Genomic DNA, 25162 nt, shown 5'->3' on the forward strand with positions numbered 1-25162 from the left:
GGAAGCAGAAGGTCCTGAGTTCTATTCCGATACCAAAGAATACAAATAGAAAACAAGGAACGCCTACTTGGATAGAAGCCTAGATCCCACAGTAGCAGTGGAGATGTTACTTTATATAAGGTCAGTGACAATTTTCCTCCTGTGAGCAGATGCCTACATGGAACAAAGTTGCAAACCCTGTCCCTGTGTGGTGGGGAAATGGGCAGAGGATAGCACAGGAGGTGAAAACGCTCCGGGCCAGAACTCGCTTGGTTCCATACAGCGCACTTAGGAGCCATCAGGGAGAGTGGCAGCCACATTTCCGGGCTTTCCATGCCACACAAGCCTGCAGCAGGGCCGAGCGTGCAGGTGACCGCAACAGGTTCTCCAAGGTTTCAGCACCATAAAGAATTGTACGCTGTAGTGTTTCAGGGTCTTGAGCCAGAAAACATAGTTTCTAATCCCAAAGGATGAAGATTATAATAAAAAATATTTACTGAGCATATGGAACGGGTCCTGGAGAGCATGTTTATTTTAATCACATTCAATCCTCACACCCGTGAGGGAGACCCTCTTCATGCAGGAGGAAAAGGAAGCAGCAGGAGACAGGAAATCCCCAGGCACACTGCAGGTGGCAGCCAAGTGAGAATTCTGCAAGAAACTATGGCTCCAGATCCTGCACTGTTTGCCCAAACTGCTAGTTTTAAGCTCACCAGCTCCACGGCACTCAGTGATTTCTACCGGTCCTACCACACTCCATTTCAAAATCTCTAAGGCACCACTGATCTTAATTTGCTTTACTGGCTGTGGCCTGGATAGAACTGTACGTGTTTATCCGTTTATTTGAGATCAAGTGTCTTCTAGGTCTGCCAGATAGGGAGACCCAGGTTGCCCAGTTAGCTCCCTGAGCTCCCTACGTAAACGGTTGGTTTGGTTTAGTTTTGCTTTTTTCAGTGCTGGGAATAGAAACCAGGGCCTCATACATGGTAGGCAAGTGCTCTACCACTGAGTTACACCTCCAGCCCAAGACTTGAGAAGTTTTTAAAATTTGTGTTTGTGGTACAGAATATTGAACCCAGGAACTTTACACTGAGCTACATCTACAGCCTTTAAAAAAAAATTTGTCAGGGGTTGGGGGTTTAGCTCAGCGGCATAAGCGCCTGCCTTGAAAGGCAGTCATGAGTTCGATCCCCGGTATCGCTAAAAAGGAAAAAGAAAGAAAAATTTGTCTCAAAAAAAATTTTTTGTACCAGGGATCAAACTCATGACCTCACACTTGCCAAGCAGGTGCTTACACTACTAAGCTAAATCCCAGGCCCCAACTGTCTCCATTTTGAGACAGAATCTCATTGAATTGCCCAGGTTGGGCTCTCACTTGTGATTCTGTGTCAGCCTCCCAGAGTGCTGGAATTATGAGTGGGCACCATTATGCCTTGCTAAGAACTGAGTTGTTAAGGCTTTCTCCACACTCCATTTCTTCCTTTAGTTTCATTTAAATAAATGATTGATTTTCCCTCATCTCTTTCCGGTTTCCTATTGCCTCATATTGTGTGCTGCAGCTTTTGTTGTGTGGTCATTAGCTTCTGCTGCCTTTGTAGGTTTAGACAAGAACAGGCAGTTGGATCTTCAGGTTTGAAGACTTCTGTCAAATTCACCCAGAGTCTGATGCTGTTCTAAAGGCCTCTGCCCCAGATAACCAGGTTTCAGGAAGAACACAATAGGAATACCAGAGAGTGGACAAACACAGGATACTGGTCTGATCCTTTTCAAAGGGGCATGGGCCTCCCGAGTGGCCTGCTGTGGCACTGACTGTCCTCACAGGAACACCACTCTGGAAGGCAGAACACACCAGAAGACTTGGGCAGCAACAAGAGCAACTGGGATAAGCACAATGACTCCAGAGATAGTTGTTAAGTTCTGTTGCATGGTATATATAGTTAACAAGTATTGTACACTTCAAAACTACAAGGAATAAATTTCAGATATCTATGAACAAATGTTAAGTATTTGAGACAATGATTGTCTCAAATTGATTTATTCTACATTGTATTCATAAATTACATCATTTTGTACTCTGTGAATTTACACAATCATAAATCATCAATTAAAAAAAAACAGTAGAGCCCTGTCTTCTCAAAAAACTAGACACCAGTGGGCATGGCACGCAATGTAGCAAGATTCTGACTCAAAAGAAAAGGTGGTGGGTTGGAGGGCCAGCAATGTGGCTCAATATGAGGACCCAAGATTCAGTTCTTACCACACACACACATACAATAAAGGACTGGACACCCAGTCTGTCCCTCTTATTGAATCTCACTAAAGATGAGACATGGAGCGTCATACCTCTGAAACTACAAGCAATGTATAGGGTTACCTTTTCTTGGGACTACATCACCCATTTTGTTTTCAGTTTTTACATATGTCTTATACTGACCTAGAGATTCAGATGCTGTGTTGTTGTTTGGAGACAAGGTCTTGCTATGTAGTTCAGGCTGGCCTCAAACTCATGGCAATCCTCCTGCTTAGCCTCCTGAGTGCTGGGATTAGAGATGAGCACTACCACATCCAGTTTATGATGCTATTTTAATGTTGACTAGCTGCTGATTTGGGGAAGTCACTTCACTTTTTTGGGCCAGTGTCTTCATGTTTCAGAATTAACCCTATGGTTAAAGCAGTTAATACATTCATTAGACATTTTTTTAAAAAGTGCAAGATGGAACTGTTTTCAAGGCAAGGTCTTACTAAGACAATAGTTGCAATAGGAAAGAAAAAGCATATTAAAGCAGTTTCTGAGACCCACACATGACCTGTGCCCTATAGTGCCTGTCTGGCAGCAGCCATTTTTGGTGGTAAAAACCAGTGTCCTGAAAGATGCTTTTGTATCTCAGTGGGAAACCAATGCAGATTTCAACTATTATGTCCCTCGGTCTCCTTGTGTTCCTCCTTGTTATGGCTTGTGTTTAGATGTCACCCCAAAGCCTCATGCAGTCAGAAATGGGGCTTTTGCAGAGGTGGTTGGATCAAGAGTGTGTGATTGATTTCATGGTGCCATGCTAGGATTAAGGGTGAGTGATTACTAAATCAGGCCACTGATTGGTTTGGCACTTCCCTCATCTCAGTGGCCTCAGCAGAATATAAAAAGGGGCAGAAAGAAGCTGCTAAGGTCACTTGTTGATTCCCTTGCTTGCTTGGTTGCCTTCTGCCCACCATGAACTGCTTCTCCTCTGCAGTGCCACCCTGCCGGGGAGCCACCATAAGCCGAAACCTCTGCACACTGTGCGCTAAATAACCTTTTCCTTCTTAACTTTAGGGTAAGGTATTGTGGCCCAGCAGTGAGAAAGTAACTAAGACACTCCTTCATTTTATTTATGTACTTATTTATCTAATTTACTGGGTGCCAGGAATTGAACTCAGGACCTCATGCTTGTCAGGCAGACTCTGTGCCACTGAGCTAAATCCCAGGCCCAAGATTCTTGGTAAATCCAGATTTAGTTGCAGAGTAACAAATATGTTAACTGGTTTAATTCTTAGAGCAATTCTGGGCAGGCAGGAAGGGAGCTGTTGCAAGAGTCTCTGGCAGCAGAGTCACAAAGGAGAGATCCGGAGGTGGTGCAGCAAACCTTTTATATTATGTGACAGTAAAAGTTTCAAGCCCAGCATGGTGACACTCTAGGAGGCTGAGAAAGGAAGGTGTCAAGTTTGAGCCCAGCTTGGGTAATATAGTGATTTAGCAAATTATCTCAATGTCTTAACATGTCTCACAATTCAAAAAGGGCTTGGGATGTAGCTCAGTGCAAAGGCCCTTGATTCAAGTCCCAGTATTGCAAAAGATTAATTTAAAAATTCACACATTCAGACCCTATTTTCTGTCAGATAGAATGAAGGTCGCCACAGATAATGTATAAATGAATGAGTGTAGTTCTGTTCCAATGAAACTTCATACGCAAAGTAAAAAAAGGCTAGCTGTTACAGTGTAGTTTGTAATTTTTAATTCTCAAACTGAGCAGGCATCAGAGCTCGGAGGGCTTGTTCACAGTGCTGGGCATCACTCCCAAAGTTTCTTAACCTGTAGGTTGGGAGTGGGGCCTAAATCTTTCCAGGTGAATCTGTTGATAGTCTGGAGACCACTTTAATAGCTCTAAAGCCTTTGCTGTGCACCTAGAACACTTTATTCGATTGTGAATACAGCAGTTATGGAGTTATATAGAGCTAGTGGTTGGTGCGTGGGTGTGTAGGACCCTTCCTTAATCACCTCACAGCTCCGTGTACTACAGTAGCAGTCTGCTTATCATTGGTTGACAGAACTCGGAGGGTCAGGTCCTGTCCATCAAGTTCACACAGCTCATCATGGCAGAGACTGGACGGAATCCTGCCATGCTCTGCAGTGAAAGTTTCTAGAATTTAATGCAGCCTGGGCCCCGCCCTGCCGCAGATAAGGGGAAAGGGACTTTGCCCTCCTGCCTGTCCAGAAACAGATAGGAACCTGGAGTATATCTTGAGAAAATGAGGGTGGGTTAGGGATTTGACATTGTTTGTTTGTTTGCTTGCTTTTGATTTTAGGGATTTTGACTTGTTAAAATTTGTTATTGTTTCTAAGTGAACTACTTTACTTTGTGTGTGTGCATGGTTGCACTTGTGCGTGTGTGGGTTTGTATGAATATATGTTGCAGGGGGAGGGGCTTACCCCAGAGAGCTGTATGCTGGGAAACTACCAGTTCTGACTTTACAAGGACAAGGATGGCTTGTAAAATAACCTAAATGCTTTTTGTCAGATCAGGCAGATTCAAGTTTAGTCCTGATTTTAAAAGGGAATAATAGAAGCCCAATGTGGTAGTGCACTCCTGCAATCCCAGCCCTCGAGAGGCTGAGGAAGGAGGATCAGGATCACTGCAAGTTCAAGACCAGCCTAGGCTACATAGGGCCTGGGGATTTAGCTCAGCGGCATAAGCGCCTGCCTTGCAAGCAGGCAGTCATGAGTTCAATCCCTGGTACCGGTAAAAAAGGAAAAAGCCAAAAAAAAAAAAAAAAAGACCAGCCTAGGCTACAAAGTGAACTCAAGGCCAGCCTGAACTGCATAGCGATACAGACTCTGTCTCAAAAAAATAAAAAAAAGATGTTTGAGTCCTTGTTCCATCATTATGGCATGAGCTACAATTCCTCAGTCCACCTCTCTATCCTGGAACCTCCAGCCCACCTCCTGGTGTTTATCCCAAGAACACTGCAAGTAGAGCCACTTGTGTAGCCTTTCCCCACTTTCTCAGCTCATGGTCACAGAAGAGCCACATAGCTGCGTGGTGTTGGGCTGGCTGCAAAGTGCAGGTGTAAGATTTACCTTTCTCGAGGCACTGGGTCTGTCTAAAGGAGTCTTACGCAGGAATACCTTTAATTTGTGAAGTTTTACTTTTTAATTTAATTAATTAAATTTTTGGCACCGGGGATCGAACTTGCGACCTTGTGCTTGTCAGGCAGGCACTTATGCCACTGAGCTAAACCCCCAGCCCATAATTTGTGAAGTTTTAAAACCATCCATACCTAACCTTCCACGTATCACTCTTTCCAAACAGACAACTCCTTTCCTTCTCTGTATCAGTGGACTCCATGAGAGCACCCCTGGGAGCACCCTCGCAGCTGCTTAATTCTAGGTCAGAAGTTGTATGTGACCCAGCAACCAGAAGAACAAGAAAGTCAGCACAGAAGGAGCAGACTGACTTAGAACTTACAGTGACTTAGAACTCTGATATTCCCTGTCCTCACCACTTTCTTACCCCTGCCTGCCAATCAGTTTTGCATCAATAAACTTTATGTTCTGTGCTTTGCTAGATGAATGAGAAGAGAGCAGCTAAAGACTGATCTCTGACCTTACACATAAACAGCCTGTCAGACTGGCCTTAACAGTTAATAAAGGACAGGCCACACAATTCTCAGATGCCTTTTTGCCACAATTAGATCAAGCATTCAAAGGCTATGGGGAAATCTTCTATTCAAAGAAAACAACCCCACAAGACAGGAAATCATGTCTCTACTCATTCATTCAAACTGTCAATCCTTCAGGCAGTCACAGTAGCTGATATCCACTGAATGCCCTAGCACCTGTGCTCAGCACGCTGCTAACTGCTTTCCAGTCAGGTGAATGCAAGATTTCCAAAGGTTCATCTTGTGCTGTGTTGAAAGACTGGACAGCCAGGTGGTCAAGAGCACAGGCTTGGGTTTAAACACATCGGAGCCTCACTCTTCACTTGGCTGGGTGAAGACCTTTGGCAAGTTATTTAACCCCTTTTCCCCTCAGTTTCCTCCTGGGGCTAATAATACCAGCTTCCAGGGGCATCATCAAATCTAAGTGAGACCATCTGTGTAAAGCAGGGTCAGGCTCTCAGCACAGCAGTGTGTGGTGGAGCCACCTCTGAGGAGGTTAGCAGCAAACTCTCCTTCACCCCTGTCCTTACCTATCTTCATCAGTCACCAGGGAGTCCAAGGTGGATGACTCATGCACAACCTTTGCCCTCAAAGATACAGAGATCTGGGCTGGAGATTTAGCTCAGCGATGTAAGTGCCTGCCTTGGAAGCAGGCAGTTGTGAGTACTGATAAAAATAAAAATAATAATAGGTATTTTAAAATTCCCGAACCCACTTCACACTATATTTGCTCACCCATGGAGCTTTAGTCAGTGTTAATCACATTAATGCACTGTTTCATTTCACATCATGTGATGTGAACTTCAGTGAGAGCCAGGAAAGCAGAATTTATTCTCAAAGAGATCACATAATAAGCTCACTCTAAGAGCACCTAATTGAAATTTCTCAGAGCCCCGGACTTCTGAAGTACATAGAGAACCCTCTCTCCCCTGGTTTGGAATCCTTAAGCAGCCTACGTTTCAAGTGTCTTTCTGTTTATTCCTAATTTTTACTAGGATGTTTTTCATTATTGGTTTTTGGTTATTTGGTAGGGGGATCAAACCCAGGGTCCTCATGTACACTAAGTTACACTTCAGCCCTAAATTCTTACACAGTCTAAACACATGCTCTTTGGGGTACACATCACTGTGTAGGAACTTGCAGGATCTTTTGTTTTTAGTCTTTTTCCTTTTTATTGGTACTGAGGGTGGAACTCACGACTGCCTGCTTGCAAGGCAGGCACTTGTGCCACTGAGCTAAATCCCTGGCCCTTCTTTTGAGATCTTCCATTTCAAGCTTCTTATGTTATAGAGAAATTGAGACCTAGCATTGTAAGGATTTAAACTGTCCTCTGTTGGCTCATTCTCTAAGCAGATAAATTAATCTTCAATTAGGGTTTAACTCCAAACAACAAATTCCATCACTTTTTTCTTTTTTCTACCAGTCTTTTTCCTGGCCCTGTGCCCCTGCCTGTCACCCCCTCTTGGTCTCTGTGGACAGTCTCAGATTTTACTTGGCGGAGAAATTGGAAATCATCAAACAAGGGCCTAGGAGCACCCAGATACCCTGCAGAAGCCTGTCTGTTCCCCTCCACCTCAGGGGGTACCATCTGCCTCCTCTGGACTCTAGATGCTCCCGTTTGTATCGCCTCCTCCTCTTGCACAGGAAGGTTCCCTGTAGATACACGTGCTCTAATTTCAAAAACATCTACGAATTGTATAAAAACCCTCCCTTGATCCCGCTAATCATGCTTCCTTCTCCCCCCAACATTTTTCTTTTAGAAAAAAATTAAACCTACAGAAAAGTTGAGAAAAAAAAAGAACTCTAAAATACCCTCCACCTAGATTTTTTCAATCAGTATGTATTCTTGCTGTTTCTCTCCGAGTCTTCCTGCCCCCTCCCTCCCTCTCCTTCCCACTCTTACTGTGTGTGCACATACACACACAAGTATGCACATGTTTAATTTGTTATTGTCAAGCCACTGGCAAGTTTCAGGCATTCTGTTATTTCACCCACTTGGCCATTGCACAATACACCAATCAGTGAAACCATGAATTTTGCAAGAAAATTAGTGTATGCATGAGGTGGTCAAATATTAAGAAGAATGAAGCCTCGGGCTGGGGATTTAGCTCAGTGGCATAAGCGCCTGCCTTGCAAGCAGGCAGTCATGAGTTCAATCCCCGGTACCGATAAAAAGGAAGAAAGACCAAAAAAAAAAAAAAAAAGAATGAAGCCTCAGGTCTTAAATCTGCCTCCCCATAGGTGTTAGGGGCATTTATGGGATAACAAAGCAGCTGTGACAAAGCTGAGCTGTGGACAAAGATGACTAGAAGAGAGGAAAAGAACAAATCTGTAGTCTGTCTGCACATAGTAACATTCCTGATCTTCTAGAACCACGATCCTAATGCAGTACGGCAGTGTCAGCTTGCTCTGGAGGGTGGAATTTGTGCCTTCTGATGTCAAAGGTTCACTGTCAGATGCTTACATGGGCTCCAGTGAAGTGTGGGTGGTCTCAACCTGTTTGAGCTACCTCTAAATTCCTGAAAAGCAAAGTAGGAAACCATAACCATGGTGATCAGTTTGTTAGTGGTGTTAGCTACAGCAAAGCTAGTGGGACTATATAGCTTAGCTACATGACCTCTAAAATTGGTGATAAAAGCAAGTACTGTAACTAAAAGCCGAGTGAAATTACAATGTTTAGGCTTTTTCAGAGTTTCAGTAGTTCAGTGAATACTACCATGTATCTTTTAAGGACCAAGATTCTCTCTCACCAGGGACCATTATCATGCACAAGCAATTAAATGCTGATGGCTGGGAATGTTGCTCATAAGTGCTTGCCTAACAAGGATAAGGCTCTTGGTTTAATATTCCACAACCTCACCCAGCCCACCCTATCCCCCCGCCCCCCACAGTGCTGGTGATAAAACCCAGGAGCTCTACCACTGAGCTCTACCCATAGTCCTATAGATGTCCCCCCCCCCCCGCTCTTTTTTTTTAATGAGACAGGTTCTCACTATGTACTTCAGGCTGGCCTTGAATTTGCTATGTAGCCCAAACTGGTCTGGATTTGAGATCTTCCTGCCTCAGCCTCCCAAGTGCTGGGATTATAGGCATGCACCACCAGCCCTGGCTAGCCCATAGCTATTTTTTAAATCCAGATTTTAGGCAAGGATGTGGCTAGGCTGTGGTGATCATGATGACTACTCTTCCCCCCCCCCCCCCATTCTTTTTGGTACTAGGAATGGAACTCTGGGCTTTATGCTTGCCTGGCAGGTGCCACATCACTGAGCTACTTCCCCAGCCTGATGACTACCCTTTTGCCATCCCAATTTAAACTGTAAATCCACAGGCCTCAGGACTATTGTGCTCAAGGTCAGGAGAAACTTCCATCTCCAAATCTAAAGGACTTAGCTCTGTCCTCAGCAGGGGGTTAAAATAATTTCTTCAGGGTCAAAACAGTCATTTAAGCCTGGGGCTACACACCAGCTGTCTGCAGATTTTTACCATGAGGGCCCTGACCTGTCTCCAGACTGAAGTTTTTGAGATGTCTCCACTTCACCCAGCCTTCAGCACCTCAGTGTCGGAATGGAAGCCTCCGGTCTCTCCTGCCCAGGAGTAGCAAGGGCATCAGTGCCAGTCACCCCGACTCCACCTTGCCCTCCTCAGCACCCCTCATCATTGTCCCCATTGAAGCCTGGCCCACTGCCGCTGCCTGGATACTGCCGGGGCCTCCACACAGCTCTCCTCAGCTCTGTCCCACTTTCACAACACATTTTCCAGCATCACCAAGCTATTTTTCCCCTTTGTTGGCACCAGGAATTGAACTCAGGACCTCACACTTGCCAGGCAAGCACTGTTTCACTAAGCTATACCCCTAGCTTGTTATTAGGCTTTTAAAAGTGTGAATCTCGGTAGGAAGAAAGCCTCCCAACTCTGCCTGAGGTCCTGGTGGTCTAGCCCTCCCTTTCTCTCCAACCTCCCCCATTCCTCCCGTTCATCCTACACCAGCTGGTCGTTAGCCTCCAAGACTGATCTTCCCAGGCTGCACCTGCTCCCACCTCTGCTGCAGGACCCTGGTGGCTCTCAAGCAGCGGCCTCAGCCTTCACAGTGGCCACAGCCCCCAAGCTCACTGCACACCCTGCCTCCTTCCCACGCAGGGTCCCGTGCAGGGAAGAGGCTCTGACGGGCTGAGCTTAGACCACATGCACACGTGCCCACTCATCTGCGACCAGAAAGCCAGGCACAGGCAGAAACAGGGCCATTGAACGCTGCTCTTGCTTCCTAAAGGTTGGCAGCCAGGGGAAGGCAGTTGGCCACGGACCTCAATGCCAGCTCTGCACCTCTGCCCAATCAGTGTGCCCAGCTTCCGACATATTGGAAATTATCTTTGTATTTTTCTAAAACTGGGTGATTATTTATTTATTTAGGTCAGAGAATGGTGATATGTAATTGCTCTTTTGATAAAAGTTAAAATTTAGAAAAAGGGAGTTCCTGCTCTGGCTCTGTGGTAGAGCACTTGCTTAGATGCATAGGGCCCTGGATTCAAGTCCCAGTACCAAATAAATAAATTGAAGAATAAAGCCAACATAGTATCTTGTGCCTGTAATCCAGCACTTGGGAGGCTGAGGCAAGAAGATAATTGCAAATTCAAAAGCAACCTGGGCTACAAAGTGAGCTCAAGGCCAGTCTGCACTATATAGTGAGACTTTGTCTCAAAACAAAACAAAACAAAACAAACAAGCAAAACCCAAAGAAAAGAACAGGGATAAAAAAATGCTCACAATGACATCATCTTGTGACAATCACTGTTTTTATTCTGGGCTCCACTGACCTAGGGTACTTTCTGCAGAGCCCCAGGCCTTTATCCTGGAAAGGCTACTTTCTCTGGGTCCTAGTATCTTTCTCATGTCTGTAAACTGTCCAGACTCACATACGGCAATGGCTTTGATGACTGTCTCCATTCTGGTGATTCTCTCCTTGGAATACTCCCCTGCCTGTATCCTAGCTCAAATCTGTATCTCAGGCTGCTGGACAGCTCTACATCGTGAGCCACAGAGCTTATTACCTTTCCCTACAACTCAAATTTCTTCCTCTTCCTTCGGATTGAATCCCTAATTACTGCATCAGTAGTCTCTGTTCTTAAAGCCAGAAACCTTGGGGTTATTCTCAGCCTCTTTTATCCTCAGGCCTGTCACCAGTCCTGCCAGTTGTGATGACTCCATGTGTCCCCATTCTGTCCCACCTTTCTGTCCTCAGGCTTCTCAGCACTGTCTGTCCGATCTTGCTGGCCCTGGTAGAAACCTCTCATGCCTCCTGCTCTGGTCTCTCCATATGACTTGGAATTCTCTCTCTAGAGAGGTTATTTTGTTAAATGTCTAGCAATTCTAAGTTTTCTGCTTTTGGGCTCCTCAGGGACCCTTTCTGTCTATAGGATAAGCCTTATCAGCACATCTCAAATGTCCACAGCCAGCTTGGCAAGAAGAGACTTCAAGACATTTCTAATTCTCACAAGATGCTCCTAGCACTGCTCCACGGCACAGTCATGACCTCTATCATTTTGCTACTCTATAATATAAGTGGACTTTTGTTTTCATTTTCATTAAAAAATTTTTAAAAATATATTGGTACCGGGGATTGAACTCACAACTGCGTGCTTGCAAGGCAGGTGCTTATGCTGCTGAGCAAAATCCCCAGCCCCATTTTGTTGTTTTTTTGAGACAGGGTCTCACTGTATAGTCCAGGTTGGTCTTGAATTCATGGCTATCTTCCTGCCTCAGCTTTGTCAGTGCTAGGATTAGAGGCGTACACCACCAAGCCTGGCATGTGTTGTACAACTCCATTCCTTTGTTGTTGTTTGTTTGTTTGTTTTTTTGTCTTTTTCCTTTTTATTGGTACCAGGGATCAAACTCACGATTGCCTGCTTGCAAGGCAGGCGCTTATGCCGCTGAGCTAAATCCCCAGCCCCAACTCCATCCCTTTGATCAAGCACTGTCATCTCTACCATATCCACCTGAAAAAACCGTCTATCCTTCATGAATCTACCCAAGGATTATGTCTCTGTGACATCTTCCCTAAGAAGACCCTTTCTTCCTATGTCACAGGAAGGTATGGTTTATAGTACTAAAAATCATGTAAATATAATTTATTTTTGTTTATTATTATTATTTTGCACAGGGAATCAAACTCAAGACTTTTGCTTGCCAGGTGGTTTATTATTTTGAAAGAAGGTCATGCTGTCACTAAGCTGTCCAGGCTGGGCTCAAAGTTGTGACTTTCCTGCCTCAGCCTCTCAGAGTGCTGGGTGTGGCTGCCCCCACTACTTGCAACTAAAGGTAGAGACTTCCCAGCAAGGTGGGGATTTTCCATATTCTATTTTTGATGAAAATGTTGCAGTTTGAACAACTGTTATAAAACAAACACAATTTATGTAGCCAAGTTCATAGACTATGTTGCTTTTTTTTTTTTTTTTTTTTTTTTTTTTTTTTGATGTTGGAGAGTGAACCCTCTCTAGTACATCAGGCACAGGCACATTTTCTAAGATGAACCACTGAGCTACACCCTTAGCGTTCATGTACTCTTTCACAGTTCTATTACGCTTGTGATAACTGCCCCACTTTCTTGTTCCTTGGGTGATCTGGAGTGGAGTTGCAAACACTAAGGCCCTTGTCCCTCTCTGAGCCAATGGCAAGGACACTCATTATATTTTCTAAGGCCAGGAGTTGGCTGGAGCTAGCATAACAAAACCTCTATATGATGTCAGACATCATTTATATCAAAATATTCCTGTTGGGGGGGGGGTCTGTCAAACCAAGAGCCTCCTGCACACCAGGCAAGCACTCTTCCACTGAGCCACATCCTGGGCCTCAAGCGACCCTGTCTTAATCTGAGGCTAATTACCTTGTGATTAACACTAATCACTTGACCTTGGTAAACCACTTATCCTTCTTGAACTTTGGATTTTCTCATCTGTAAAATGGAGATCATTATACTTACATTTCACAGAGGCACTGTGAGGATTAAATATATGAAAAGCTCTTTGAAGTGTCTTAAAGCCAAAACAAATGTCAGTCAACATTAGCGCACATAGATCTGCTCACCCATGGCTTTGCTGGTGCAGACAGGGTGCTGGGGCAGCCTCAGCTTGGCGACCTCCCTTAGCACCATCTAGCTCCCCAGGCTTCCGTGTATTCTTAACACTCAACTTCCGGTCTAGATTCATTCTTGACAGTATTTCCCCTGGGTTAGTCTCTTACATTGTTTCAAATTATAGATCAATAATCTTGTTTGTAAACCAGACTCTTGCAAGTTTGGGCTGGTTTCCCATTTTAATAATTCCTAAGCAACTTAACAAGAATCCAGACCTTGGATGCAAGGATCAGTTGGAAATAGGGAATCATTGTTATTCATTTCTTAGTACATAACAGCACTTGGGTAATGCTCATGCAACATGCCAAAGGCAGATGGATTTATTACAAGATGGGACAATGGTATCATGAGCTCACATGTGTGATGTGATGTTCCCCAAGGAAGTGGAGAGTGGGTCTTTTGCCATGATCCATGGGTCTTCATACTCGAGTTCCTTTTGCCTGGGAGATGTCCCATCAGAGAGTGACCTCTGTCCTGCTGACTGAGCACCATCCATAAGCTAGGGGCTTTGTATATAAGTGTTTCAGATACACAAGTTACGCCAAGGAATTCACGACTTAGTGAGCTCATTCATTTAATAAATTCCATAGTGGGAAACAAGGTTACAGAGGGTGTATGAGGCTTGTCTACACCAGGATGCTTCAGGGTGTTCTCTATTCCTTAAACACCTTCATAGGTGCTTCTCTAAAATGCTTTTGCTGATAAATGTTTGAAGTATGGCTCCCTGTAATGACTTATTTACTTACTTATTTTTGTGGTACTAGACTGAACCCAGGGCCTTGTGCATACCAGGCAAAGTGCTGTACCATTGAGCTACATTCCCAGCCCTCTCTATTTTGAGACAGGGTCTCATTAAATTGTTCAGGCTGACCTCAAGTTTGTGATCCTCCTGTCTCAGCCTCCCAACTAGCTGTAATAACAGGTATGTGCCACAGTGTCCAGGCCTTTTTTATTTTGGGAGGGATGGGTCCCCTTGTGTTGCTCAGGCACCTCAAACTCTTGGTCTCAAGTGATCCTTCCAGCTATGCCTCCTGAGTGGCTGGCACATTTTTTTTTTTCTCCAGTTCTGGGGATTCAACCCAGGGCCTTGTGATGGTAGGCAAGTGCTTTACTACTGAGTTACACCCCAGGCTGGATATTTTAAATTTTAATGGAGAAATCCAAACTCACAGGAAGAAAGGTGGAGAATGAGTCAATGAATGAATCAAGCAATTTGGGGCTTCCTCCGAGTGGGCATGTCAGAATTGAGTTTTTGATCAAGGCTACTGGCTACTGTGTTTCAGGGCCTTCCAATGCAATGTGCAATCAGACGGTGGTTATCAGTTCTAAAACTTGATCTGTAGTGTGTTCCACTGACTACAGATAAAGAGATGAGGTTGAGTCATGAAACTGGGCTTTTAGTGCAATATGACATGGCAACCATGCTGCATCATTTCAGTGTTTTTACCTGGGAAATTCACCACCAGCACTTTTTTTTACTTCTTAGTTAAGGTTCCTAAATCATAACCTACAGACCGCACTAAGAAGCATGTAAAAATCTGCAACGCCTCAGTGGAGCAGAGCTCTGAAAATAGCAGCTGCAGCTACAAACCAAAGAACAGGCCTTTGTGAAAACAGTGAAAGAAACTGTTTGTCCTAATCTCATCTTTTAGGCTCTTATAAAGTAATGTCTTCATGGGAGGACAGCAATCAATTATATGAAAAGAGGGGGCTCACATTAGATTTTCCTTTTTCTAAGGACTTAATTTTGCAACCAGAACACAAGAGAGTATGAACCTAGATTTGCAAAGCATTAGCAAACACTATGCTCCATATAAACTGGGAATGGGGTACATGCTGTAATTCCTATATTCTGTGAGGCTAAGACAGGAGGACTGCAAGTCTGAGACCAGGTTGGCCAATTTAGTGACAGTGGGATGCTGTCTCAAAGCTAAAATAAATAAAAATAAAAAAGGACAGAGGATGTAGCTCGCCGTGAAGGCACTGAGTTGATTCCCCAGTATTACAAAACAAAACAACCAAATAAAATACACACACACACACACACACACACACACACACACACACACACGGATGAAGCACATAAGACAGAAAGATGAATCACTGTGGCAACATAAAACCCATGCTGCTGGTGGCTGTTACACCATTACTCTGCACGGCCTTCAGGAACTTGGCTTTGCTCCAACCACTGCACCATCTCAAATCCAACCATCTGTCATTTTTTAAACAACACTGAATTTATCTCTTCAGCCAAATTGCCACCGTTTAATGTAAGAAGATGTCACTTTCAGAAATGCTTCTTTATTCGATTCACATTTAAACTCACAACTTCCTGCCTAGCTTCCTACCAGGAACTACTTTCCCAGCACAACCAACATAGGATCTTTCCTTTTTTTGGTACCAGGCATCAAACTTTCGACCTCAGGCTTGCCAGGCAGGCGCTTACAATGCTGAGCTAAATCCCTGGCCCAACACAGGACGTTTGTTACATTAAGATTCTGGGGAGCCAGGCATGGTGGTGTAATCCCAGCACCTGGGAGGCTGAGGCAGGAGGATCATTACATGGTCAAGAACAGCCTGAATTACAGTGTGAGATCCTGCCTCGAAAAGAAGAAAAAAAATCAGCTCAGGGGCATAAGCGCCTGCCTGGCAAGCGCAAGGTCATGAGTTCAAACCCCAGTACAACCCCCCCCCCCCAAAAAAAAACCCAATACAATACAAAACAAAACAAACAAACCTTGGGAAACGGGATGTGGTGGGAAACAACTGTAACCCAGCATCTGGAAGACTGGCAGGATTGCAAACTTGAGTCCAGTCTGGGTAATTTACTGATTTACAGAAACCCTGTCAAAAAATAAAAAAGGAAAAGGCACTTCACTAGTGGGCATGAGGTGCCAGGTTCAATCTTCAGCACAGCATAACCAAACAAAAGAACAAATAAATGCAGTGAACAAACACACACACACAGTGAGAAACCTCCGAGAGTCCGGCCAGCTTGGGTTTTTGAGTGGCCTGTCATCTACCCTGAGTACATGTTTTTCTTCGGGTCACTATTAATGACTCTAAGCCTGAAACATTGTGCAAAGTCCCTCCCCAAGTTCCACTTGGCCTGGAGAATTAAAAGGCTGGAGAGCCTAGCAGATGGTAGAGGTAGGAAAAGTCTCATCTTTTCTATCTAAGCCCAAAGTGCAAGTGAGGTACCAGGAAGAGGGAATAAAACTCTTCTGATTACTTTAAAATGATTTAGAAATGCAAAATACGGACTTGTTGGGGGTCATATATATATTTTTTCAAAAGATAAACAACGTGGTGTGGTGGCACAGGCCTGTAATTCTAGCCTTCTGGGAATCTGAGGCAGGAGGATGCCAAATTTGAGCCCTGCCTAGGTTATTCAGTAATTTAGGAAGACCCTAGGGTTCAATCTCTAGTATTAAAAGAATAAAAAAACTAAAGCCAGATTAAATATCATTCTAGTCAGTCTTTGCCAGTTTTAAATAAATTCAATAATTGCTGAGGATTTAGCTCAGTGGCACAAGCGCCTGTTTAGATTCCCAGTACCGATAAAAAAAAAAAAATGGAAAATATGGGAGTTCCTTTCCCACCCACCTTTTAAAATTCACAGGAGCCACAAAGGAAGGTGCGTGCTAGTGTGGGGCTTCTGGGTTGGCTGTGGCCCTGTGAGGGGGCTGGAACCAAGACAGGATGAGGAGAGTGTCTTGGACACGTTCCTTCTTGCTGGGACACAATACCTGACTATTTAAAGACAGGTTTATTTTGGCTCAGTTTTTAAAAGTTTCAGTCCGTAGCCAGCTGGCTCTACGAATCAGCAGAGAGGAGCAGTGGCCTGGGTAGAAGAAAGCCACGCCAGGAAAGGGAGGAGCTGGGGATGAAGGTTGCTTCCGGGTCACAACTCCCAGTGACTCCGCCCCGGCCAGGCCACACCTCCTAAAAGTGCATTTTAGGCGGAGAGCCCTGCAATGCAATCACCCTTCAAAAGCTGCATCTATGATGGTATGAGGCTTTGATCTAAACCCTAACAGGGTAAGGAAGTGGTTTGGGGTGTTTCAGAACCCTAGAGGTGAAAAAGGTATCCATGTGTGGGCAGTGGCAAAGAGTGGTGCCACATGACCTAACAGAAATATGACACCCCAGTGTGTGTGCATTTTTGTTGTGGCTGCTGTTATGGGGACTTGAACACCGAGTTGTTGAACTAAGCTACATTCCCAGCTCTTTTAAAATTTTAAGTATTTATTGATTTGGTTTTGTGGTACTAGGGACTGGACTCAGGGCCTCTACACTGAGCCACATCCCAGCCTCTCCCCCACCCTACCTCCTTTTTTTTGGAGACATGGTCTTGCTAAGGAATTAAATTACTCTGGCTGGATTTGAATTTGTGATCTTCCTGCCTCAGCCTCCCAGAGTGCTGGGACTACAGGCACATACCACTCTTTTTTTAGGCAGCTTTCCTTCTGCTGGGACATGAAACTCAATAGCCACAACTTAAGAGAGGACAGTTTAGGTTGCTGTTTCTGAAGAATTCAGTACATGGTCAGCAGGCTCCCAACATGTAGTGGAACAGAGTTGCTTTGTTCATGGCAGTGGGATCAGAGCAGAGGGGCAGCACCTGAGCGGGCGGGGCATGGGCTCAATTAGCATCCAGTGCCTGGGTCCACACTGGTACCCAGAAGTGCACTTTGCCAAAGCCCTCTGGCTAGTGCCAACCCCCAAGCCCCCAAACTGGCACAACCAGATTAACAATTATTCGGGCTTTTGTTTTTTAAAATAGTGTCTTTCTATCTCACCAAGTGTTGAAATTACAAGTATGTGGCACTAGGGGATGGGGATATGGCTCAGCAGCACAAGCACTTGCCTGGCATGCACAAGGTACTAAGTTCAATTCCCAGTACTAAAAACAAAAACCAAAAACATAACTTTCAAAAAAACAAGTATGTGGCACTATGCCTGCCTGGGAACCAATTTTTTACTGTTGGAAAAAGGAGCTGTAAGTAGAAAAAGGGAGAGATTTACAATAAATCTTGTGGTGTTGGGTAGGAATTAAAGGCACTGAATTGCCTTTGTTACTGGGCATTGGACCCAGAGTCATTGCACTGAGCTACATCCTCAGCCCCCTTTTTTTTTTCTTTCTTTTTTTTTTTTGGTCTTTTTCCTTTTTATCGGTACCGGGGATCGAACTCACGACTGCCTGCTTGCAAGGCAGGCGCTTATGCCGCTGAGCTAAACCCCCAGTCCCCAGGTATATATTCTTGAGCTGTCTACCTGGGCACAGGAACACAGTGGCAATGAGTACACCAAGTGCTCGGTTTAGTTTCTTCTTCTTAAACTTTTTTTTTTGGTTCTTATAGTTTCTAAGCACCTCTATGAGAAAACAGACTTCCATGGGAGCAGCAGTCATTCCAGACTGGACAGACAAAGTACAAGATGAATCTGGAATAATTTGAAGTATTCAAAGGGGTATGTCAAGAGGTTTCAGAAGGCAGTCTGAAGATGCTCTCATTGGCCAAATCTGGGGCAATGTGGGCATTAAAATAATAGCAATGAGCTGGGCATGGTAATCCTACTACTTCGGAAAGCTGAGGCAGGAGGATCTTGAGTTTGAGTATAGCTTGGAAATAGTCTCTAGTGAGAACTGGTCTCAAAATAAAACAACACAAAGGATTAGAGACTAGCTCAGTGCAAAGGTCAATTTGGAGTACTACAAAACAAAACCAACCCAACAAAACCAAACCAAAAAACCACAATGGACAGCCAGATGTGGCGATGCATACTTGTAATCATAGCACTTGCATCACTTTGAGTTCGAGGTCAGCTTGGGCTACACACACAGGTTCAAGGCCAGTCTGCACTACACAGGGAGACCTTGTCAGGCTGGGGATTTAGCTCAGTGGCATAAGCACCTGCCTTGCAAGCAGGCAGTCATGAATTTGATCCCCGGTACCGATAAAAAGAAAAAGATATATAGGGAGACCTTGTCTCAAAAACAAAAAAAATAAAACAAAAAATCCAAAACCTCCACAGTGGATTATAATGATTAAATAAAAAAATCTAAACTGGGCATGGTGGTTCATGTCTCTAATCCCAGCCATCACAATCCTCCTGTCTCACCCTCACAAGTAGCTGGGATCATGGGCATGACCTTGGTGCCTGAATCTTGTAAAAGACTAAGAGGAATGTAAGGAAAATATCACAGGACACGAAGCAATGGGAAAAACATAGCATAACTTCTAATATTCTTGCTTCACATGAATAACCTGAACTAAATCACAAGGCAACATCAACATGTCTCATTTGAGTTTACAATCGAGCCAGTGTATCTTAGTTACTTCTTTCTCATTGCTGGGACAAAATACCCGACACCCAAAGTTAAAGAGGTTTATTTAGCTGTTTGTGGAGGTTTCGGTCCATATTCAGCTGGCTCCAAGAAAGGGTGGCATGGCAGCCGGGCAGCAGCTCAAGGTGGACGAAGACAGTAAAATCCACAAGAGCAAAACAGGGAGCAAGCCTCTCTTACTCCCTTCATTGTAAGCAGGCCACCCCCCCCCACCCTAGGGTGAGTGTAGCACTCACACCATTTCTTTGCCCTCCTCTTGTACAGGCTCAGGGTGCTTACAAGTGAAGACCCTCGAACCCTGATGAGTCACTTAAACTTCTATACTTATGTTGACACAATGGATCAACTATTATAGGTAATCTTGTTTTCTGGAGACACAGTCTCACTAAACCCTTAGTGTCTAAACTGGACTAGAATTTGAGATCCACTTGCCTCAGCATTCCAAAGTGCTGGGATTACAGATAAATGCCACCATGTCCAGCTATCCCCGAGGCTTAAAACTTTTTGTTCTCTTTTTATTATGTAAACAAGCATCCCTAGCTTTCTGAAATGAATTATTGAAAAATGCTTATCCAGGGGGCTGCGGACTTAGCTCAGTGGCATAAGCACCTGCCTTGCAAGCAGGTAGTCGTGAGTTCGATCCCTGATACCGATAAAAAGGAAAAAGACAAAAAAAAAAAAAGAAAGAAAAATGCTTATCCTGCCAAATTTTCACACTTAGGTAAAATAATGAAGCAATTAGAATATTTATTTACCTTTTGTTTTTTTGAGGCAGCCTCACTGTGTAGCCCAGGCTGGCCTCAAATTTGTGGTAATCTTTCTGCCTCAGCCTCTGGGTGCACTATTATGCCCAGTTAAACCTTTTAATACACATCAGAAGGGGAACAATGTGTGAAAACTTCACAATTACTTAAAATGGAGGCCAACAGTATTTAACAGGGAAACCACATTTTGAAGCTTGTTCTAGAGAAGACTTCCTAAGACAGAGATTTTTTCCAGTTTGCTATCTACTGCGATTTAACAGGATCATTAGCCATCTTTTTATGTATGACCTGCAACTGCAAAGCCAAAATGCTAGGATTTGAAAATAATTTAATGAGATTTAATAGTAAAGGGACATTTACCATACATAACAAATTTACCTGGAATAAATCTTTCTTTGAGCCAGGCTGTGCTAAGTTGTTCAGTGGCCTGCTCTGAGCTTGAATTTGTGATCCTCAGCTCCCCAGAGTAACAGGATTACAGGTGAGCACCACACTTGGCTTTTGTTTTAAATTAATTCCTATGTAGGAAATTTCATTTATTAAAAAATTCAGTTACAAAATGACAAGACTGAGAACTTAAAACAACTTGCAAAAAGTTCACATTCATGTTAATGTGCTTCACAGGTAAGACAAAGCTGTTTATCTTGTTAATAAGTGCATTTTCCGAGGTTCAGGGTTAAAACTGTTTGAATTTCTTTTTTCTTTGCTGTATTGGGGACATAACCTCAGGTCTGGCACGTGCCAGGGAAGCACTCTACTCCAGTCCTTGTTTGAATTCTTTTTTTTTGAATTCCAGCTGGCATTGAGCTTCCATGATCCTTCTGCATTGGCCTCTTCAACTCTAGGACTACAGCATATGCCATCAAGCTTGGCCCTTGTTTAAATTCTTGAACTGTCCAACATTAGCAATGCACTATTTATAGATATTCTTTAAGGGTTTTTTTGGTACCGGGAATCAACTCACAACCTCACACTTGCCAGGCAGGCACTGTACCACTGAGCTACATTCACAGCCCTACAGAAACTCTTTTTTAAAACACGTGGAACACAATCAGCTTGAGTCGTCGCAGGAGCAGGTGCCTCTCAGGTGGTACTGGGCGGAAGCGGCTTTCGGTATTTGCACTGAATCCAAACTCGGTACATTGTTAATTGTTTTCCTCGGTTCACCTGCAATCGGCGATCCACCAGATTCTGTACCTTCTCCAGTCCTGCAGTAGTAAAAAGTGTGTCCAGTTCGTCTAGTTTGGAAAGAGAAGATATTTATCTATTTTTTTCCCATTAATTGCTGTCAATTACTTCTCATGCTAAAAGGGGATGTGAGCCATGTTGCCATTATGCTCTTTTGTTTTGGTACCAGAGATCAAACTCTCGGCCTTACACTTGCCAGGTAGGTGCTTATGCCGTTGAGCTAACTCCCCGGCCCTCCATTATGCATTTTAAGTGGCCTTAGCAGAACTATTTGGCGATTTACACAGTAGTGACTTGGTAACAGCAAGTTAATGACCAGGCTGAGGAAACTTTTTGAAGGGCGGTCTGGAATCCAAGTTGTTTTTAGTGAAGTTTTATATATACTTCTTTCCTTTTTTTTTTTGCAGTACTGAGGATTGATGGTAAGCAAGAGCTCTATATTCCTATTCTGTTTAAAAAAAACAAACAAAAAAACCTATACACAAAAATCTCTGTTTATCTACAAAAATAATTTTTTAGGAGCTTCATCTTTTTTTTTTTTTTTAATCAGTACTGGCGATCGAACTCTGGACCGCACGCTTACAAGGCAGGCGCTTATGCTGCTGAGCTAAACCTCCAGCCCCTGGAGCTTCCATTATTTTATGCAAAGGCTCAAAGTATGTGACTCAATGAAGAACTCGAGAATGGAGCATTCAAGAAGCACTGTGGGAAGACAGACTGGACAGGTCAAGCAACCCAGGCTCCTCACTGATGCAGCTGGCACCTAATGCACTGCCTGTGTCCAGGCAAACCAGCTTGAGTCTTGCCAGATAGGTAGGTTCCCACTTTTGGATAAAGCAGAATAAAGGAGAAAAGAAAGCCGTGAACTGAAAGCCAGCACAAGCTCTGGCTGTCAGCGACCTGAAAGCAAATGCTTGGGGCAGACTGTGGAAAAGTGTGAGGAACTACAGGGGAAAGTCTGCTGAAGACGGGAAGGTAGGGCCAGGTGACTTTCCTTGTGAAACACACTGAAGAGCTCATGAACTGGTCATTTGGGGACCTTTAGCATAAATAAAGATCATGTTTTTCATACCTTGAGTGAAGAAGTAAACTCTGGTGCCATCACCTCTCACATAGAAATTTCCAGAGAGACACTGGCCTGCAGAATAACATTATAAAGATCAGAGAAACTTTAAAACATGTCTTTGAATTTCATCACTAATCACACTGCTTCAAGATACTGAGTTCTTGAGTAGAAAACAGACCCCTTCGCTGGTTACATTCAGTATCCTGCAGGAGTCTGTAGCTTCTTCTCTTAAGAGGGAAGGATGCTTTGGAGAAAAGCAGCTAAATGGGAATAACCAGTTTCAGTATCAGATAATATGTGTGGAGAACAACTTGTTTTTATTACCCCACTTCTGGGTTGAATTAATGGCATAAACTTTGTTTAAGAACAACAAAAGCCATAGGGATGTTAAGGTCAGCACAAGCACGAAGCCTACTTTGGTGACTCTTCTCTTGGGTGTCTTTCTACATGCTCACACACACATTCACATGTAACTGGCTGTTTTTATCATGGATGCACCTTTCCACCTGCTGACCACCCTGGTCTTACAACCTGGCACGTAGTTAAAAGAACGGAAAACTTTCCAAGAGCTGGGAGGTTGAAGTAGGAGGATCTCAGCCCAGTGCGAGCTACTTAGCAAGACCCTGTCTCAAAATAAAAACCGTAAAAAGGTCTGGGCATGTAGGTCATTGTGGAAGATGTGAGTTCGAGTCCCAATATGCAAGTGGGGAGAAAAAGGCCATCAGCAATTTTTATATTTCTACCACAAAGGGAGAAGTATACTTCTTTCTTTGAACTGATTAGCAAAAGTATGAAGAAGAATCAACTCTTTATCTTTGTTGAAGTTTTATTTACTGGTCATTTAGATATGTTCTTTTGTGATCTGTATTTGGGGTGGGCTACTGGGCTTTATCAATTTCACGACTGACCTCTGAAAAGATAACAGTCTGTCTACTGCACACAGTGAAAACAGCTCTTTAATCTGTCACTCATCTTTCCATTTTTTTTTTCCTAGTGACTTAAATCGGAACTTTATGGAGTCTTCAAATTTTGTTTACTTATTTATTTATTTATTTATTTTTTGTCATTTTCCTTTTTATCGGTACCGGGGATCGAACTCACGACTACCTGCTTGCAAGGCAGGTACTTATGCCGCTGAGCTAAACCTCCAGCCCCTGTTTACTTATTTAGATTGCTGGAAATTGAACCCAGGACCTGTGTATGCCAGGCATACCACCAAATTATACCAAATCTACCACCAAATTATACCCTGAATCCTCTTACAACTTTTTTTTTTTTGTCTTTTTGAGACAGGGTCTCGCTCTGCAGTTCAGGATGGCCTTCAGCTCACTTTGTAGCTCAGATTGGCCTCAAACTCACCGCCATCCTCCTGCCTCAGCCTCTGGAGTGTTGGGATTACAGGCATGTACCACCATGCCTGGCTTCTCTCTTGTAACTTTTAAATGGTGTCTTGTCACACTGCATTTAAAACTACTTATGTAATCAAATACCTTTCTGAAAATAGCACTTCTAAAGTTAACTGTCGTCCCTTGCTGTAGTCTTTTTCTGCTGACCTGAATATTGATGGCAAAACTATCGTTTTGATTACTGTGGCAAAATACCTTTTTTAAACCGAAGCTGAGCCATGTCGTAACGACCATAATCTCGTAGAAGCATCATCCCTCCAGACTTCAGAAGCCTGCTCAGCCTGTTTATAGCTTTTTGCATCCTGTAGAACAAGGAAGATTAGGGTTCCTTTTCACTGGAGCATACCCCCCTCCAACCCCCCCCCCCAAAAAAAAAAAAAACCCAAAGGACTTCCTAACTCTGATAGATCAATCCTGAAACCATAGCTCCTCTGCTCTGGTTGTATTTAGGAGAGCCCCAAAGACAACTTGCTCTGGGAACATTCTGTTTTTTTTTTTTTTTTTTTTTTGTCTTTTTCCTTTTTATCGGTACCGGGGATCGAACTCACGACTGCCAGCTTGCAAGGCAGGCGCTTATGCCGCTGAGCTAAATCCCCAGCCCCTATTTTTGTCTTTCTGAGACAGGGACTTGCTATGCAGTTCAGGGTGTCCTTGAGCTCACTCTGTAGCCCAGACTAGTCTCAAACTTGCAATGATCCTCCTGTCTCAGCCTCCCAAGTGCTAGGATTATAGGTATGTGACACCATGCCTGGCCAGGTAGAGTGCTTTACATGTGACTTCACTTTCCACTGGCAAGGCTAGGTTTGGATCTGGAATGTTCCCCAAAGGCTCATACATGGCTTGGTCCCTGCCATGGCACTCCTGGAATGTGGCAGAACCTTGAAGAGGTAGGGCCTAGGGCAGGTCAGTAGGTCCTGGGCATGTGATCCTGAGGGAGCTGTGGGATCCCGCCTCTTCGCTCTTCTCTTTTGCCTGTTGCCCATGAGGTAGAATGTTTTTTTCCCCTACAATGTGCTGCCTTGTTGCAGGCCTACGAGCTCTAGGGCCAAATAATGACAGAATGTACCTTGGAAATCCAAAGCCAGAATAAGCCTTTTTCTCTTTGTAAGTTGATTATTTCAGACATTATAGTCACAGAAAGCTAACACATGCAGTATTTTTCAAAAATCATGACACAGAATTAAGCATTCATACATTAGTACACACGCTACAAACTTTCAAAAATGTTTCAGTGTCATAATATCCCTGGTTAGGTCTCAGATGCTGAAGAAGTGGGCTAGAGAACTAGGTCAACCACTTCGAGCTCCAACCTTGTGGAGCCAGGAGTGGGTCCTTGTCATCTGTAGTCACGTGATCTGATTTTCTGATACC

The 25162-nt window shown here is 43.9% G+C and overlaps 1 protein-coding gene across 4 annotated transcripts in view; it reads right to left on the reverse strand.

Annotated features, from left to right (window-relative positions):
* Positions 1-488: 488 nt before the first annotated feature.
* Positions 489-25162, reverse strand: part of Mettl2a (methyltransferase 2A, tRNA N3-cytidine) — a 32899-nt gene continuing 8225 nt past the window's right edge. The window contains exons 7-10 of one of the 4 annotated variants that reach the window (XR_010045288.1): positions 23987-24093; positions 22392-22457; positions 15756-15862; positions 489-2639 (exon numbers count right to left, since the gene is read on the reverse strand). Coding sequence is in view for 2 of the 4 variants with exons in the window: in XM_003465971.5 (XP_003466019.2) it covers positions 21215-21369; positions 22392-22457; positions 23987-24093 (328 nt within the window). In the remaining 2 variants the exon portion in view is untranslated. Of the gene's footprint in view, positions 8412-15755; positions 15863-20630; positions 21370-22391; positions 22458-23986; positions 24094-25162 lie in introns of those variants that run through there. The other 3 variants (XR_010045287.1, XM_063242403.1, XM_003465971.5) reach the window with 3 other exon arrangements.

The sequence above is a fragment of the Cavia porcellus genome, unplaced genomic scaffold (assembly GCF_034190915.1).
Source record: "Cavia porcellus strain 051 isolate PalLab524CR breed Dunkin Hartley unplaced genomic scaffold, mCavPor4.1 scaffold_32, whole genome shotgun sequence".
Taxonomy (NCBI): Eukaryota; Metazoa; Chordata; class Mammalia; order Rodentia; family Caviidae; genus Cavia; species Cavia porcellus.